This window comes from Symsagittifera roscoffensis, chromosome 3 (assembly GCF_963678635.1).
Source record: "Symsagittifera roscoffensis chromosome 3, txSymRosc1.1, whole genome shotgun sequence".
Taxonomy (NCBI): domain Eukaryota; kingdom Metazoa; phylum Xenacoelomorpha; order Acoela; family Convolutidae; genus Symsagittifera; species Symsagittifera roscoffensis.
This window is the reverse complement of record NC_087064.1, coordinates 15,419,292-15,438,602: the sequence shown is the minus strand read 5'-3', so window position 1 is coordinate 15,438,602 and position 19,311 is coordinate 15,419,292. Positions and strand designations below refer to the sequence as shown.

The 19,311-nt window shown below is 36.6% G+C and overlaps 3 protein-coding genes across 4 annotated transcripts in view; all 3 read right to left on the bottom strand.

The window, feature by feature from the left end:
• LOC134842399 (ubiquitin carboxyl-terminal hydrolase isozyme L5-like) overlaps window positions 1–19,311 on the bottom strand; it is a 445,222-nt gene that overhangs the window by 6,681 nt on the left and 419,230 nt on the right. The window lies entirely within an intron of this gene.
• LOC134842400 (methyl-CpG-binding domain protein 2-like) lies at window positions 2,023–5,809 on the bottom strand. Its single transcript, XM_063858721.1, has 4 exons — window positions 5,244–5,809; window positions 4,571–4,844; window positions 3,374–3,510; window positions 2,023–2,665 (listed from the first exon to the last, which is right to left on the bottom strand). The coding sequence occupies exons 1-4, from the start codon at window positions 5,499–5,501 to the stop codon at window positions 2,525–2,527; spliced, it is 810 nt and encodes a 269-aa protein (XP_063714791.1). The 5' UTR covers window positions 5,502–5,809; the 3' UTR covers window positions 2,023–2,524.
• Window positions 5,862–19,311, bottom strand: part of LOC134842397 (integrator complex subunit 11-like) — a 546,173-nt gene continuing 532,723 nt past the window's right edge. Inside the window, exons 2-5 of one of the 2 annotated variants that reach the window (XM_063858714.1) lie at window positions 15,420–15,497; window positions 15,250–15,347; window positions 14,921–15,010; window positions 9,264–9,965 (exon numbers count right to left, since the gene is read on the bottom strand). In XM_063858714.1, coding sequence (XP_063714784.1) covers window positions 9,453–9,965; window positions 14,921–15,010; window positions 15,250–15,347; window positions 15,420–15,489 — 771 coding nt within the window. In that variant the 5' untranslated portion in view covers window positions 15,490–15,497 and the 3' untranslated portion in view covers window positions 9,264–9,452. Of the gene's footprint in view, window positions 8,638–8,890; window positions 9,049–9,263; window positions 9,966–14,920; window positions 15,011–15,249; window positions 15,348–15,419; window positions 15,498–19,311 lie in introns of those variants that run through there. The other variant, XM_063858713.1, reaches the window with a different exon arrangement.

Genomic DNA, 19,311 nt, shown 5'->3' with positions numbered 1-19,311 from the left:
GCTGGATCAAAATGAACACTTTCAAAATGAACACATTTTGTCGCAACAAATGCATCGCAACAATATTTGCGACTTAGGTTGAACAAAAAAAGTTCATACTATAACACAAGCTATGCTCGTGTAATAAAAAGCGAACAAACAAAAATCGATAAACACGCAGATTTTTAAAGCACATTAGATAACTATTTACAACAAATTGAAATTGAAAAAGCTCATCGTAGAAATGAAGAGTCATTGCTGAATTATCCGCTCTTTGGTGTATTTGACTCAGCAAACACCTCATACCGTTTCGTCAACATAATTTTTTCTCTTTTCACAACAAAGAACGAGTTCACAAGTCCATCACTTTTTAAAGTCACGTTTAAAGTCATCATTTTTTTCACCAATTGCTGGATGGAGTTTTACCACTAGTTTTTTTGCGCCAGATTCAACTTGGTGAAAAAAAAATAAAAAACAAGCAAAAAATAACGTCTTGGAGCAATTTTGGGAAAGCCGAAAAAATCGTGTGTTTGAACCCCTCTAATGTGTACCTTTGGTACATTGGCGTCTAAGGCACAGTCAGAAAAGCTTGCGAGTTGGCCAACCAATAATCGATGTCTCAAATAGCACCAAAGAGGGACCCTTTGGCTGTAAAGTAGGTCGAATCCCTGAATCTAATTCCCCTTGAAACCATTACCTCTTATAAAAAAACCAAAATACCATAAAACCGAAACTTCCTAAAAATCATTTTAAAAAAACAACGCCAACAAACAGTTGCAAAAGCGTCAATAAAATCAGGAAAACCGAAGAGAAAATAATTGACTTTTTCGAAAAAAAAAGATAACTTCTTAATTTAACACAGAGCCGAAGCGGAGCTTCGCATCACTTGCGATACAACAAACGCAAGAAAAACAAGTAAAAAAAATGAAAAATGTTGAAAAACAGGGTCTTTAAAAATTTTCGTATGTCTCGATAAAAGTTCATTCTAGACAAACCTACAAAGCAAAACATTTGAATATCAAACAAGCGATGGAGCAATACTTACGAAGCGGAAACAGCCGACAATCTTTAAGCTGATATCAGTTGAGCCGAAAAAAAATGTAGAAAAATATTTAGGAACCATGAAACTACAACGAAAAACACTTGCAATTTTATTAAAAATTGTCTACAGCAGAAGAAAAAACAGTGCTGCGGCAACTAAGCTGAAAAAAAACTTAAGCAGACAATCGAAAATCTGGCAATTCAATTTTTACCGCTAAAAAATTCAATTCAAACATGCTAAAAAAACAATGTCTGACCGGGGCTCAAAACGAAACATTAGAATGCAAAGGTGACCATTTTATCTCTAGGCTAAGTAGAAAGGAGCGTGAAAGTTGCTAAGGCTCAATAATCAAGCAAGTAAGATTTGTAAGAAAAATTGTTTACGGAAAAAGTCTAGTTCCCGATTTCCCGATCACAAGACATTTGCTCTCGCAAGTTTAATAAATATTCAAAGAAAATATATCACGTTAAGGCTCTTTAATTTTCACTAAAATCATTCACTATCGGAAAAGAAGAAACGGGACTTGACAATCCTTGCGACACATAACAAACATGTCTAGACGGTCGACAAAAAAATAGATGAAAATCAGGCAGTAGAGGCCAAAAAGAGCCCAGCAACCGAAACATAAACAATTCACTGGAACATAGCATACAAATAGTTAGGAAAGTGTGAAAGAAAAACGAAATGAAGAAAATTGATTGAAAACTTTCCAAAAGAAAAGATCACGTTGAAGCTATTCGAACTTCATAACTGTTATGATTAGAATTTTTTGGACAGTTATCCCATTGAGAGAAAACACGATGATTACGTTATTTTCAGAAGAAAGTCCATTTTTGAAACTAGAAGTTAGTGGCCTTTTCATTTTAGATGTTCGATAGTTGCGTTTGCCTTCATTTAACAAAAGTAATAAAAATTATCAAGACCTATGTAAATGAAAGCCACTTGGTTCTTTTACTTGATAACTTCAATTTAAAATTATTTAAAATTAAAGATCTAATCATTGAAACACAAATAAGTACACTAGAAAAATCATTAAAGACTCTGGAAAACTGCTCAGTTCAACGTTTAATTACAAAGATTTGAATCAAAAGGTTTTGCATTTTATAAGCATCACCCAACTTAATAGGAGAAAAAAAAATTTCACCGCCTTCAAATAAATACACTGCCTTAAAAGTTGCAAAATGTTCTAAGGCCCCTGATAATTCCAACCCATGCTATTGGCAAAATGTCTTTATTTTACTGTCGCAAGATTATAATAGTTTTCCTAAAATTTCCAGTTGAGCATTAAAAGAGCAATGCTTTCATGGCGGGAAAATTCATTTACATGGCGTCGTGAAGAACTAAAATTAAATGTAATGTTTTACGACTTCATTTCAAAATCAGTTTCCAACAGTCATCATCTCTATGCATCTTTCTTGAATAATAAGGCCAACTGGCAGACTGGTACTAGACTAAATTTAAAGAAGACGTGGAATTTTATTTGAGTTGTTTCGACTCCTGTCTCTACTCCTGCAGCTGCAGCAGTTTGGTGCGGAGCTGGACCACCTTCTCCTCCTGTCTCCTGATGTGCTCCTCCGTCACCAGGAATTTCTCGAACATCGGCTGGCTGTAGTTCACCCACACTGCCGGGTTGTTCTGTATTGCCTGAGAGAAACAGAATATTAAAACCTCGAAAATAATTTTGGCTTTATATGAGTATTAGTGACAGTTAATTTGGTACTATATGAGTATTAGTAGCAGTTGATATAGAAGTTTTGGTACTATATGAGTAATTGTCTGAAAAGAACAAAGCCAATCGAAGATTGGAAAAGAGTAAACGCAAGTTAACATAAAAAACACTGACTTTCTTGAAAAAAATCTCAACTTTTGAATTTCAAAGAAAACAATAGATGCCCTTTAAACTCTTTGAATTTCTAGAATGATTTATGATTGGCGCTTTTCTGAAAACATGAACCCAAATAGAGAAAACTGTATCAATAGGTAAAGTTTTTATTCCGCTGGAAATCTAAAAACTAAATTCCACTTTCGAAATTAGAAAAATCAAACCGCGAAAAATCAAAAATGAGCGTGAACAAAATTAAGTTTTTACTGAAAAAAAACAAAAAAATCAGCAAGACCTATATAAGAGTACTCAAGATCTATATATAAGAGTACTCACTACGTTCATTACTCTTAAAAAACAACAAATGTTGGACTTATAACCAGTCCAACATATTTCAGCAATTATCTACCGAAACTGATATCAACTGACTTTCGAAAATTAAACTTCAGTTTTCGATCAAAAATTAAAGTCAGATTAGCCGTTCAGTAATTACTATTAGTGTAACAATTAGCCTGGTTTCAGTCCCTTACTTTAAAGTGATTGGGTTGCTGTCCGACTATGTGGAGCTCCTGTTGTGAGTTGAGGTGCAGACAGCCTACTGTGCTGGAGAGGACTACTTCGGCAGGGGTCTCCAGAAGTGGCTTGATAGGATCTGGCAGTTCATACTCTTCAAACAGACAGACACAACTCTTCATATCATATATGAAGATTTAAAAAATTAGCTTTGCGCCACTTGCGATACAAACCAAAGCATGAAAAACTAACCGACAAATATTGAGAAAAAAAACTGCAGAACAAATAATCGAAAAATGTCCGAAAATTTTGATCTGCCAAAAATTTTCATTTCTTAGTCTTGAATTAATTTTCTTTCGAAAAGCATGCCAAACAAAGCGGCAAAAAAGAGGTAACAAAGGCGACTAATGCTTGAGCAGAATCACAACGTTGAGTAAAAAAAATGGTGCCTCTCGTAGCACAAATGAATTTAACGAGCTGAGAGGCAACTATACATATAATACAGTTGGAAAAGAGTCAATGAACTCGAGGAAACATATAAAAAAAACTGACAGTTTTTTGCTTTCCAACTTCGAAGAAAAAATAAACGACCTTACAGCTCTTTGATTTTCAAGAAATTCATGATTCACACTTTTTTGATAAAATTTTTTCAAATCGAGAAAACTGGATCAATAGATCGTTTTTTATTTCGCTGGGAAATCTGAAATATACTTCTACAAAATTAGAATTCTCTCACCTTTTTCGTGACGTTTACACATTTGCTGTTAGATAGTGAAATTTGTTTGCCTTTTAACGAAGGAAAAGACTTGAACTTAGAAAAATATATCAAAATTCAAACAGCAAAAATCAAATTTGAGCGTGAACAAATTTTACGACTTTTCCTAATCACAGGCGTAATCATTATTCTGGTGACCATTGTATATAAGTTGATCATCATCAGTTTTCGTTTCTTCTTCAAACGTTAGGCACCACCATTTTTCACTCTTGCCTTTACCCATTGTTCGACAAATAGAATTTTCAAGTTTTCATATCCAATAATGAGTTAGAGAGGGGTTTCATAATAGAGAGGAGATTGGTTGCCCTATTTTTGGTTATTATCAGTATGCGGGGAGGGGACGCTAATTTGGAGCCACAGAGTTGGTCAGATACCCATCGCATCTGCTGAATACAATTAATGCGGGCCACGAAAAATGATAACTTGAAATTTAACTTACTTAGTTTGGACTCTAAGCTAGCTGTTGAGTTATTATTATCGCATAAACTGCTACTTTGACTGTTTTTTGAATCTCCTTTGCTCATTTCAATCGTCCTGTTTCTAGTCAGTCGTCTGTTCCAGAATATCTGTCTGGGTTTCCGTCTGTATGTCTTTTGACCGGCTGAGACTCTCACTTCCGAGGACTCGTGACTGTTTATCATCGTCACAGACTGGCCCACTTTGCCCAGAATACTGCTGCTGGAAATACTGCGTCTTGGGAATGAAGTTCCTTCCTAAAACAAAGCAGCCACTTATTAGCATTTATATTGCACCTTTATTTTACACAGCATTATTTTACGCGACCACTGTGTTTATTATGTAACGGAACGACAGCTAAAAAAAAAGAGGAATCCTCTCAATTCACATTTCAATCAATCGCACGCCATTTTTTTATTCAAAAATGCCCATTCCAATTGAAGATCACAGTACTTTTTATCAGGGAAACCTGCGTTCGAATAGCTAAGCTCTACAGTTCCAGAAATTAATTCACTGCCCACACTAATAAACTAATTCGAAATAGCATTAGTCGTCAAATCAAACAATTTTAATAAGTCGTACACGATTTATTAACACCTGACTTAAAGAGCTACTCTTGAAAAAAAGAAGCAAACAAGATGCGTGAGATACCGTACCTTGATAATTTCTAGGTGTTTCTCCTTCAACTTTCTCGCTTCCGATTTCATTGACTTGCCCGTTCGGAAATCAAAATAGGAGAAATCTACTTCAGGCAACACTTTCTGCAGTTTAGCCATCGACTTGACTTCCACATTGGCAGGAGATATGTACAGTACTTCTGTCTTGTTTCCCGAACTCTTTCCCTTCTTCTTTCGCTCCACTCTTTTCCATCCTGGAGGCAAATCGATCCCACTCAAATCGCCCCTTTTTGACATTTCAAACTAAAACTTTTTTAGTCGTCCAGTACGACGAAGGGACTATTTACAATTTTATAACTCAAAAGCATGCCTGTTAATGTTTCTTATAAGAGTAGTGTTAGAGAAAATAGACATTACGATGGAGCTAATAAGTGTTTTAAAGCACATTTTCTTGACACAAAATTACAATTACTCCATTCTCTAGCAATGCCTTATTACCATCTAGTGTTTTATTCAGAAAAGTAAAGGGTGAAAAACAGGGCTTTAAAGCGATAGCCACAGATAAGATTTGTCTGAAGTGATTATTGTTAATTAGCAATCAAGATGAAGATAAACGAGCTTGCAAAAAAAATGACAAATTGAAAAATATTGGACGGAAATGATTGAAGAAATTCGACTCTATGAATTTAGAAGTTGAAGAAGATCGCATCTTATTGTCCACTTTGGCAAGAATTGGTTAATGTTAAAAATAAAAAATTTTAGCATTACACAGTTCAATCGAATGCGACTATCGGAAAGTAGTCAGATCTCAATTCCCAAATTCAAATTTTCTTTCAGGAGGTCCAGTTAATGACTTTTCCACGAATAATAGATGTTATTAGCGTCAATGCTAGCAATTAGCGAAAGTATCTAGCGGAAGCACAGTGATGTCTAGATTAGTGAGAAGCGATTCAGCCTTTTTTCTTTAGCGATAACACAAACACGAGCGCCTAAACAACAAAACTAACTTTGGAGGATATTTCGCATAATTAAACACAGAGGCGAAGCGGATCGCCGCATCACTTGCCTTAGAACACAAGCGTAACACTGCAAACTAGCGAACAGAAAATGAGATGGAACAACTAGGTCGAAAAATTTATATTTGAAAAAAAAAACGAAATAAATAATCTTTTAGTATCATTTATCAAGCGGTCACTAGGCGACAATACTTGGGTAGACGCCCATTAACACAAAAAAAAAATCCATAAAAAACTATTCCCACAAAACTCGAGTGATTAGGTTTTTGAACTTCAAACTTTTACTATGTCCTGAATTATCTTAAAAATGGTAATCAATTTTAGTCCTTAGAACAACACAAATGAGTTGACTAACAGATAAAACACCAGCCGAAACTATTTTTTCTCGAAAAAAAAATTCACAGTCAACAAAATAGGATATCGACTGTCCGACTCTCATTTAAGTATTCGTTTGAACTGAAAGCAAAAAAAATCTCTGAAAATTACGCCAACAAAAAATAAGCAGACAAAGGAGGTCAGACAACTCAACTTTTCCCGGAAAAAAAAATAACGTTTCCCCAATTTTTCCCGGACCGGGAGTCAAATCGCCCACTTTACGGTTGAAAGACAATCGCGTTGCCTAAAATAAAGTGCTAAGAAGCCTGTAAGATATTGAGCTTCAATAATAAATGAAGTTCAATTTCGTATACTTTTTGGAGAATAATTACTGAACAGAAAAATAACATTAAACAATTCCATCCTCGTCAATTGTGTTTAAAATTTTCACAACTTCCTGGCCCAAATCATCCATTTCAAACGGCCAAGAGACAATGAGTTCTTTCACAGATGAAATTTTTACGACCAAGTTTCCGTTTAATGAAATTGACCGATCAGCTGACGACTTCGAAAAAATAACAGATGAATCAAACTCGGCTAACTGATTCTGTAGAGCATCGTAAACTTGAGACTCCAAATTAGTAATAGATTCAAATTCTTCGTTTAGAGCTACAGATGAAGTAAATCTGATTTTATGTTGCTTCAGTCCATTTTCTTCAGCAAAACTCTGTGCGTCTTGGAGCTCCAGAGAACCATCCTCTCGAACTGAAACAGCGCCTCTGAAAATCTTCGGCTTTTTAGCCCCGAACTTGGTGTACTCCAAGCATTGTTGCCTGTATGTATTGCAACTCAAATTGACACTCAAATCAGGAAAAGTTTCAATTGTTTCCGTTTCACCGTTGGCAGGTTTATAACAGTTAATTTTAAACTCTTTTTCGATTTGACGTTTAAGAAAGCTCATTTTGTCATTTTCGCCATGCACCAATAATACGTTTTTGGGTTCAGTATTTGAAATTAGTTGCATAATTCCCTTAGCGTCTGCATGCGCACTAAACGACATGTACTCGACTTTGATGTTGACATTTATTTTCTTTCCATCGATGATAACCTGCTTCGCATTGTTTAAAACTTGATGACCGATTGTTCCAGCAACACAATAACCCGGCATTATCAACATGTTATTGGAATCATGTGCCCAGTTTTTGAAAATATTGAGCGACTGTCCGGCATGTAACATTCCAGGTGATGCAAAAACTACCATCGGCCCTGGATTCTCGATGTAAGACCTGTCAAATGGTTTGATATACTTGAACTCAAACAGATTCCGTTCCACAAAAGTACTCTTAATTTTCTGACTCGTCCACGGAATAAAAAGCTTATAGTAGTGATTCGCCTTTTCGACGAGACCAAGTGAAAAATAAATTGGCGCTTTGATGTTCATACGATCCCAATAGCTTTCAAGTAAAATACACAATTCCTGTGCTCGTCCCAGAGCAAAGACTGGGATCAAAATTTTCCCATTTCTGTCGACAACCTCGTGAATTTTCTTCAAGAAATCTTGCTCACGGGCGCGCTTGGAATCCCGAATTGTCGTGGCGTAGGTTGATTCAGTTATCAAAAGAGTCGGACGACATTTGTCGACCCAGGCAGCACCCAAATGTCTATCAGCTGTCATATTGTAATCTCCAGTATACAAAACACTATCTGAGCCGACTGTTATTAAAAACATACACGCTCCCAAAACATGGCCAGCATAATACGCTTTGATTTCCAATTCATCGTCTACCTTAATTGTTTGATGCAATCCGATAACTTTTACTTTCTTAATACAATCTTTGATATTCTGAGATGTGAAAAACTTATCGGGTTCAATCGGTTTTATTCTTTTATCTTGTTTGTCCATGGTCACTTTTCTGTAATCTTCCAATAAAATTGGGCAAATGGCTTTGGTCGGATGAGTCATGTAAATGGGTCCGTCGAAGCCCACAACTTCCGACATAAACGGCAACGAGCCACAATGGTCCAGATGAAAATGAGAAATCAGGACGCAATCCAGATAACCGTTCAGGTTGGAATCCGTGATGTATTTGAAATCAGGGAACCTGTGCACGATCGGTTACAACAATAAATCCCCAGAATAAGTAACAATATGTATGTTTCTAAGAATTTCCTCAGCCATTTTTTCAGTTTTTCTCTGTTATAATGATTTAAAAAATTAGAGCAAGCATAGCTTTGACAGAATAATCACCACTTTTGATCTAAATTGAACGCCTTATAGACCAGGCTTTTGATTTCCCTGGAAAAATGTTCGTGAAAAACAATTGATGGGGTCTACTATTGTAATCGATCGTCAACCGTCGCTCATCGTCAAAGCCCATATGCATTCCACAGTCCAACATGATGTTCTTTCCATTGATGCTGACTAAAATACAACTCTTGCCCACGTCTTGACCGGCTCCCAATGGAGTCACTTCGATGTTTGGCATCTTAAATACTACTCAGTCATTCTTTCTGAAAAAAAAGAACTCGAATTCAAATTTAATTGAAACTATGCTATTGAATGTTTTCAGAGCTCGTTTCAACAAACGAGGTCTGTAAATTTGGGCAAATCTTCATTTGGGCTAATTACAATGATCTGTTGAGAAACCAATCCTTCGGCCGCTCAGGTTCGATTGATTAACTCTTGAAATAAAAAAAATGACATTATGTTGATTTAAGAATTGAATTGAGTCATTCAAACATAATTACATTTGAAATGTTATTAAAAACCAAAGACAAATTTACAGGAAAATAGACATGATAGAACAATAAAAATTTGTACACAGGCGAAGCACCGATTTAAAATACACGACAGAGAAAGAAAGAAAACTTTGAACAAGAACATTCTATCTTTTTCCAGAACGTTCATTGAACATTTTTAGCTATTGGTCGATTCGTTTCCTATTGAGTTTCGGTTGATCATTTCTACTTCGTTCGACGCATCACTTAGTGTGCATTCCGGCAACGAGCAGTTCAGATCTATGATGTTTCCGATTCCGTTACTGAACGATATTGTTGATTCGTCCACGTGAACCATAGTCGGCGAAGTGAACGGTCGGCTAGATGGCGGAGACAGAATGGCTCCTAGACTACTTGTTGATATCAGCGTTGTCGGACTAATGTTCGTTGAAGGTGCTATAGGCAAAGTTTTCATTCCTATAACCGATGTTTGGGACGATTCGTCCGCCTCTATCGTCGGTGAATAACTAGGAACAGCTAGGCACTGAGTCAGTAGCCCACTGCATTTGAGACAGATGAGCTGCGCATCGCATTTGTTGCAGGACGAAACCTGACTAGTAGTTCGTGTCCGAGTCAAATGACGTTTCATTTCCTCATTTTGGATTCTCAGCTCAATGATCTCTTTGTAAAGACTGGCATCAAACTTCGAATCCTGAAAACATTTCAATTATTTTTAATATCTTGACTCAAAACTAAATCCCAAAATGTACGACACAAGAATAACCGCACAGGCAAAAGAGCTCCTCGCAAGCCGCTTTAAAGGATTAAACTGGTGTCGATCCATGGAATCAATGAATACTGTATATAAACCGCACTTGGCAACCAAACAATTGAACATTACATGTATTCTTACCGAGAAGTCCAGCGAAAAACATAAAAACTACACAGGCGAAGCTGAGCATGTAAAATAGCATTGTCAGCTAGTAGACAGAAAATGAGACGGCAGCCACAAGTCGCATAATTTATCCTTAAAAAATTAAAAACTATTTCATACTTTTGTCTTGAATGATGTTCAATTTGAGAAACACATGTCGAATAACACAATCAATCCCGTTAACTAAGTATTCAAAATCGGAGGGGCAACTAAGTCGACAATACTTGGGTAGACGCCAGTTAAGCCGAAAACAAAAAGATGTCACAGTAAACTTCAACTAAAAAAACTGTGAAATTCGAAAATCTTTACGCCTTACGCCTCATTCCTCACGAAATGATATTTAAACGACGTAAAACATGGTAACAAAGTCAATATCACATGAGCAGAACCCATTAAGTATGAAAAAGTTTAAAAAAAAACATTTTATTACTTTTTCACGATTTTATATTTTTAATGTTAATGTTGTAAGTAACCCAGTTAGTCGATGCAAAAACTTTTATTCGCTGGAAAATCTTGAATCTAAAATACTGTTTCTGAAAGTAAAATTCAATCACATCTTTACGCGCCACACGCTTTTTTACTGGAGAGCCTAATGGGGCTTCCATTTTGCAAACAAGACCGGGAAAAATTATATTTGAAAAAAATGACCTAAATAAGTGAAAAATAGATTCGTTCCTTTAAAATTAAAAATAAGACAAACGTTTCTAGGAAGTGCAAAAATTTTACAATAAAAACCAATCACGCAAATAATAACAAGGATAGCCAGTACCTATTAAAGTAGCACAGAAAGTTCCACGACCAGCAATTTAAAAACATATTTTTTAAAACACAGAGGCGAAGCGGAGCTGCGTATCACTTGCTATATAACGAAAGCGTATCAATGCAAGCTACTTAATGGTCTGTGAGATGGAAATAACTAATGGAAATACGAACAATCCAACCACACAAAAACAGACGAGAAATACAACAACCACAATTCAGCAAGCTCTAAGTATTTTCTGAGTGTCCACATAACCAGCAGAACGTGGTTAGACGCCGATCGATCCGAAAACTAAAATGCCAAAAGAAATGGTTGTCATAAAAATTCATCATAATTTTGGAAATACGAAAAATTCAAGCTCAGAAAAACTGACGAGAAAGAGAACTAGCATTAAGCAACCTTTTGGTATTGTCTGAGCATCCACTAAGCCAGCAACACGTTTTTAGACAACTGATCCGAAAAAACAAAAATACCAAAAAAAAATGGTTGTCATAAAAAACTTCAACATGTTTTTGGAAATGCAAAAAAAATCTGAGAAACCTTCAATCTCAGAAAAACATACAGACACAAAAGCACAACCAACAGAATTAAGCTACCTTTAAAATTTTTACAAACGTTTAGAGGTTAAAAACCCTGGTTAGACGCCAATTCATCCGAAAACAAACGTACCAAAAGAAAAGATTGTCGTTAAGAAGTTAACACTTTTTTTTGGAAAAACGAAAACCTCAATTTCAGAAAAACAGACGAGAAACACAAGCACAACAACCACAATTGAGCAAACTTGAAGTATTTTCTGAGCAACCATTAGGCCAGCACAGGTGGTTAGACGGCAATTAATCCGGAAACAAAAAGCCCAAATGATTGTCATAACGAAATCAACACCTTTTTTGATATACAAAAAAAAATCAACACCTTTTTTGGAAATACCAAAAACAATTTATGTAATGAAAAACAACTTTTTTGGAAATACAAAAAAAATTAATCTCAGAATAACAAACAAGAAACACAACAACCAATATTGAGCAAGTTTCTAGTTTTTTTTCGATCATCCATTAAGTCGTGATTAGAAGCCAATTGAACTAAAAACAAAAAAACCAAAAGAAATAGTTATCATGAAAAAATCCCCGTTTTTGGAAATACGAAAAACTCAATCTCAGAAAAACAGACGAGAAACACAACGACTAGCATTGAGCAAGTTTTATATATTTTTTGGAGCGTCCACCAACCACAACACGTGGTTAGACGCCAATTGATCCGAAAGCAAAAATACCAAATGAAATAGTTGTTTAAAAAAATGAACAATTTTTTTTTGGAAATACGAAACACTCAATCTCAGAAAAACTGACGAGAAACACAACCACTAGCATTAAGCAAGCTTTCAGTATTTTTAAGCTAAAATAACGCGGCTGAAAAAATAGACGAGAAACACAAATCTTGGCGTTTAATTCTGAGTTGCTGACTTAGTGGACGCTCAGACAAAACTAAAAGCCTGCTTTATGCTAGTGATTGTTTTGCTAGTCTGTTTTTCTGAGATTGAGTTTTTCGTATTTAGAAAATATTGATTTTTTATGACATTTCTTTAGTATTTTTGTTTTCGGATCAATTGACGTCTAATCACGTGTTGCTGGCTTAGTGGACACTCAGTTTTTTTATGACAACCATTTTTTTGGTATTTTTGTTTTTAGATCCTTTGGCTTTAATAACGTGTTGCTGACTTAATGGATACTCGAAAAATATTTTTAAAAATTGCTCAATTAAACCAAAAACAAACTGTCAAAAAGAAATTGACACAAAAATTTTTGAGCGATTAAAAAAATTGAACTTTCGATTTTTTTCAATGCCAGCCGGCCTGATTTATCAAAAACCTGAATGATAATTCTCTATCATTATACCGATGCAAAACATACTAAACACTAAAACGACGAAACAAGAGCCGAAATAATTAGCGCCGAATAAACTTTCTAAGCGGAAAAAAAACAAGAAAAACACGGCAAATATACCAATCAGGCATAGTAGTTTTGAGATATAGTATCAAGTATAGTACACTTGAGACTAGAATGAAAACTGATTGCGGCGCAATAACATTGTGGGGTGGCAACAAGATCCAGCCAGAACTCGAAACCTTGACATAAGATTTTAAAAGCAACTGCATTACCTCCAGACCAAGTGCGATGAACTAACGTCTGACTATTGATTTCATATGAACCAAACATAATATGATTCAAGTGAATTTGTTAAACTAGTTGCTAACCAAAAACGGTCAAGATTCCGATTTGATAACGATTCCTAATAGCAAGCGTAAAACTGGAAAACCTTTACCGAGCGGCAACAAAGGCGTCAAAAGTTGGGCAAAAAGTTGTCATTAAAAAAATCATGTTATATACGTTTTTGCGACCCAAATAAAAAGTGAAAAACGATTGCAAGCGGATATACGTTGCCCTCGAAATTACGCAATAAATACTGAAACTGTTCAAAAAATTTAAAAACGAACAAAAAATGAAAAAAAACTCAAAATCAGACTAAGTAAACTTAGAAATATGTAAACTTTGCGGTATAGTAAAAACTGTTTAATTTGGAACAAATCCATGCTTTAAAAATTGCGCTAGAAACGCTATCACATAAAAAATGGCGCTTCAAAAAAAAACGGAAAATGAACCGACTGAAACTAGGACGAAAACGACAAACACGAAAAAATTGAGAAAACTTTTAAATACATAGGCGAAGCGGAGCTTTGCAACACTTGCCATATAACATAAAATTAGCAGTGCAAGCTAGCAGACAGGAAAATAAAGCCCTTCATTCCAAAATTTAAAAAAAATGAAAAAAACCACACTCTAAAAAAACTCAAAATGTTGTCTGGAATCATGTTCTATTAGCATAAAACACGTCTAGAAACACAACCAAATGCAATCAAAAATCAAAAAATATTAAACTAGCGGCAACTGAGCCGACGAAATTTGAATAATTTTCCGTAGAACCGAAAATATAATAGTTGTCGTGAAAAACTTGGAACTATTCTAAAGATTTAAGCATTTTGTGCGATCCGGGATGAAACATAAAACTTATGCTTCCTTTGAAAAGAACCCAAATTAGGACACTAAGGCGAAATCATGTAAACCGAATAAAATTTTTGAGCGAAAAAGCAAAAGAAAAAAGATCAAAACGAACGAAGAAAAGGCTAGTAAAATTAAAAATTGCGGGAGCAATTCAAAACACTGAAAGCAACTACATTGAAACTTGCGTACAAAAAAAACAATTCTAAGATGTGGCAACTAAGCAGACAAAACATAGCAGACTAACTATAGGCGGACTTTTTTTTGAAAAGCAAGATTTCCAGTTTGAAAAACAAAAACAGTTCCTGGTCAGATTCGAACCCACGACCTTTGCTGTCCCAGGCGTATTCGTTACCACCAGGCTAAATGTGCAGGAGACACTGAAATTTTTCACCAAAATGAAATTTTTCACCAAATTTGAATTATTTATGAACCAAGATACAAGTGATTCTGTTAAACAAGTTGTTAACACAGAAAAAATCTGTATTCCAGTTTGAAATAAGAAAGCGTTTTCAAGCTGGAATACAGCGTAAAAACATAATTACCTGAAACGGGCTTTAATTAAATACTACTTAAATGATAGTAATTTTATTTGAACTTTCAAAAAAAATGAGCATGTCAAAAAATGAATGCGTTCAGAAGGTGAACAAAGTTATTTATGCGAAAAAAGTCTAGTACCCGATTGCACTTCCCTTGCTTCACGAACCTTGCAAAGTTATTTGTACTTAAAAGTACCCGTCAGTTAAATGGACCGGTCTTAAAAAACCAAGCTCCGCTTGTGTGAAAAATCAGCTAAGCAATCAATGAACATTTTTGCTCAGTCAGGTATACACAATGACAAATACTGTAAATCCACTTTACTTTGCTAATAAAAATAGCAGTCCGTAAGGCCGATACAAAAAAAAACTTCGATTAGTTACCAGATGCGATCTGTCATCCAGAGACACCCGGTTCTGCAGCTCCTTGATGTAGTCCACTGCTCGCTCTAGCAAATTACTCTTGCATAGATTCTAAAACAATTGATATTATACTAATTGCTGCAGTGATGCTGTGATTTATGTTTCCTTTAAATTTAGTTAATTCAAGAATTTTTGGATGGAAATTTAACACTTCAAATTTAACACTTCAATTTTAACCGCCCAATTCGTTGTTGTAATCATTTATCTGCTTCCGGATTGAAGCCCGTTTTTTATTAACCTCGCTTATCCAGTTTAGGGTTTTCTTGCTTACTAGTGATCTCAACCATTACCTGACTTGAGGTTCCTCCTGGTGAATTAAAATTGTATGGGACAAGAGCTGCTAAATTTTTCATGGAATCATTTATTCTCGACCTTCTCCGGCGTTCCACTAGAAAAATAACCAAAAAATTTTACAATTAATAATTTCGCGAACACTCAGTAAAGCAATATGCCTGTTCACCTTCGTTGTGAGTACTCTTGCGTTTGGCCGATCGAGCTCCCAGTACATTGACATGATCGGGAGGACCCATAATCAACTGAAACTGAACTTATGTGAGAGAAAAACAGCTTCAAATATAATATAGTTTATCTACGGAAAGCTTTAAATTTCTGGATAGGCTCCTCAAAACAATTTGAATTATAATTACAATATAATAATAGCGTGAAATCTTGCAAAGCAAAGGGATTGTAAATCCCATATAGTCCGATTAAAGTTCCATTAGATAACTTCTTGCTCGACAAGGTTCACATAAACATGAGAATATCCAAGAGCAAGTGTTAGAAGGAAAAGAACTTCCACATTAAATTGAGAATACGTCCTTTGAGCCCGCCGGGATTTCTGAAGTCGACTCGTTTCCACAGTAAAACTGCCCTACAACAAGTTTCATACCAAAAATTTCCTTTTTGGAAATCCCGTTGGATTTTCGGAAAACTGAAGGGGTCGGAACGTGAATTTGGATCAAAAGTGCAGAAGGATTCCCACTCAATGTCATACTGCCCATTAATCATTTTCGACAGAAGTAACAGCTTCGTCAGCACCTGGAAAAAAAATAACGGCAGAACACCATGTTGTCCCAGTCGGTCAAATCTGGAACTTAGGCCTTGTTATGGGATAAAAAGTAATTTTTCGAAAATTCGAATTGACCCTGTCATTTTTCGCGACAACTGAAAATACGAAATAAATTAGGTCAGAAAAATCGAGATAAAATTGCGAGAAAGTCGACAGAAATCACTGGAGTAAAATTGCTATTCGCAATTTTACCAGAGTCTTCAGTAGAGTTGTCTTGTTCCTGATAGCGAGGATCGAGAGTCAAGAATAGAAGTGCAATTGAATGGGCGAGAGTGAAACTTGACTGGGAAGTTGGACAGCCGAAGCTGCCCAATGGTCCAAGGAATAAAACTTCTCGAACAAAACTTATTTATCTAAAAAAATTTTCTAGAGTTGCTTTACTATTATCATAACCGCTTATCGCAACCTATTATCTTGAGCGCTTTTAATGTGATTATATTATCGCAACCTATTATCTTGAGCGCTTTTAATGTGATTATGTTGAGATATGGCAAGTTTTAGGTTGATCATTCTGAAATGGATCAAAGATCCACTGTCCTAATAAAAACAAACGTTATACTTAAGCTTATAAACCTGTTTTTATTGGCGTTCGCGTGTTATAGATATATAGAGACCTGACCATAGGGGCGTTCTTATTTCTAGAGTGGCGGGAGGGGGCTTTTTTGGATAAAGTTCTCTGAGCTGTAACGCGGTTTGTAACCTCATGTCGCAAGTGAACCGAATAGGCTCCGATTCAATGAGGTACAAAATTACAAGAGATAGTGTCCCTGACCCTTGAGCCAATGATTATAGGTTTTATTTTTCTTAGCCTCATATTCGACTTAAGTAGGCGACTATTACAAAGTGTTTTTATGGCGCTCCTGAGAGTTTTTACGACATCGAAACTACGGCATCAGACCCACTTGACACAGTTCCGGGCAACGGGCCCCATTATAGAGTACCGGTGGTACGGTTCAACTGGAACGTGTCCACCTTCTGGTTGTACCGTGATAGCTTTTAAAATAAACTCGAGAAAACTTCCCGGTGCGCTTTCCGATACGAGGCCTAGCTAAACGAATGAGGGGGCCTTTAGAGAGACAAAGAACAGGCAAAAGACAAAAAGCGAAACAAAAACGGAAAAGATTAGAAATAGGAAGAAAAAAACTGCCAAAAATATCGAAAAAGGACAGTGGCTTTGATTTTCAGTTTAGGTGGATCAAACCTTCGTATTAATCAAATTTGTATATTCATACTGTTTTCAATAAGACAGTTTTTTTCGATCCGAACAACCAGTTTTTAGCAGGTGCCCGAGTTCGGGGCTTTGAAAGGGTTTTCAGATAGCCTTGCAACCTTGGAGAACCACTGGAAGACTTCACCGGAAGAGGCAACCAGACAGAAGGGAAAGTGGTTCGTAGGACGGGGATCAGAAAAAAACGAGAGAAGGCCCGACTGGGAACAGACTACCAGTAGGGTGATCAGAGCAATACAGCAACAGGAGGGGATAACCAGGGTGCACTGTTCAGCCAAATGGGTATCGTTAAAATCCACTTTATATTATAAGAGATAAGTATAAAAGTGAATAAGCGGCACCCCACAGTTTTGAGGAAAGGTTTTTACTTGAGCAGAGCTGGGAAACACCCATCGCACTTAAGGTATTTTTCGGCTTAAGTGGGAGGCTAGAAAGGGGGAGGTTAGTAGGGGGCTGGTTAAAAAAGAGGTTGGTGGTTGGAAATTTTAAAAAAGGGGCTTCATTACGGTAACTATACAATCGATATCGTCGATTTAGTTACAATAGATTAACTAGAGTCTGGAACGGTCAAGTTAAAGTCTCAAAACAAGAGTTGGAATGCGTAGGTACCCGATAGTAAACTCGAAGTAAGGTAGGTAACCTGACCGGATCGGGTGGGGGGATCGGAAATAGACAATTTTTAGAACCCAGTAGAAGAACGCCCCATAACAACGTTAGAAAGGGGGAGGAAAAACGCGTGACAGTCAGGTACCGGACATTTTTTCGAAAAACGGTCCTTGTTGACTTTGCGTTTTAGTTACATACATCTTTTTTGTTCATTTTTACTTTTTTTGAATTTTTTTTTGTTTTTGGATTAGGTTTTAGAGTTATAGGGAGATTTGGTGCATTTGCAACCACAAAAATGTTTAAAAACAAGTTGCAGTTCAGTTTCCATTGGATTTAAGAGGAAAAAAAGTTTTTGCGTTTGGAGAACTTTACACAGGTTCTGGAGGTGGTACTGGGATAGCGGATTAAAGGTCCCAACACTTGAGTCCTGATATAATGATTTAAGGGCCTCAACATGTTGCAGAGCAAATATAAACGCAAATGTGGGAGGGTATAAATGCATAAAATTGAGCCAAAATGTAAATGCATATAGGGACAGTAGCGAAGCGTATACATGGTGGTTCCTGGGAGCGATTAGTTCGGAGTGTCAAGCGCGTTTTGTATGACATCCTAGGCAACAGGAGAGTAACTGAGAAGGTTCTAGGAACCACGCTTTGCCTTGTTGAGCAATCACTTAACGCTAGACCAATAACAGCCGTTAGTTCCGATCCGCTAGATCTAGAGGCGTTGACCCCGAATCATTTATCCTTGGTCAACTCGCAGCGAGTTTTCCGTCGCTAGGTTTCGAAGAAAACTTCGACCATAAGAAGCGGTTCGCCAGAGCGCAATCATACGCTAACGCAATATTGACACGGTGGATGCGGGAATACGTTCCTTCCCTCAATAGGAGGGCAAAGTGGCACAACCAGTCAGATGTTAAGTTGAAAGCCGGCGACTTGGTTTGGGTCATAGAGCCTGACACTCCACGTGGACATTATCCACTCGCACGTATTCTAAGACTGCACTATGGCAAGCACGGATGCGCGAGATCCGCCGACATAAAAACCGTTACGAGCGAACTGACCCGCCCGACCGTAAAGCTCGCTCCCGTTCTTCCTTGTTTAAGGGTGGAGGATGTTGCAGCGCAAATATAAACGCAAACGTGTGAGAGCGCAAATACAAACGTGTGAGAATATAAACGCAAACGTGTGAGAGTATAAAATTTAACCAAAATGTAAATGCATATAGGGACAGTAGCCAAGCGTATACATGGTGCGTCCCGGCGGGTTCGGCGCCGGTTCGAATCCCGCCTAGGTCATTTCCTTTCTAGCACTCAAATATGCCCCGAACTTGATGGGGTGCTCCGTAACCAGGTTAGATCCCCCCAAAACCTATTTTAACCGTCTTTTCGCTCTAATTTGGTTCAGCCTTGATTAAGACTGACCTTTAAAAAGAACAATTTGTCTCAAG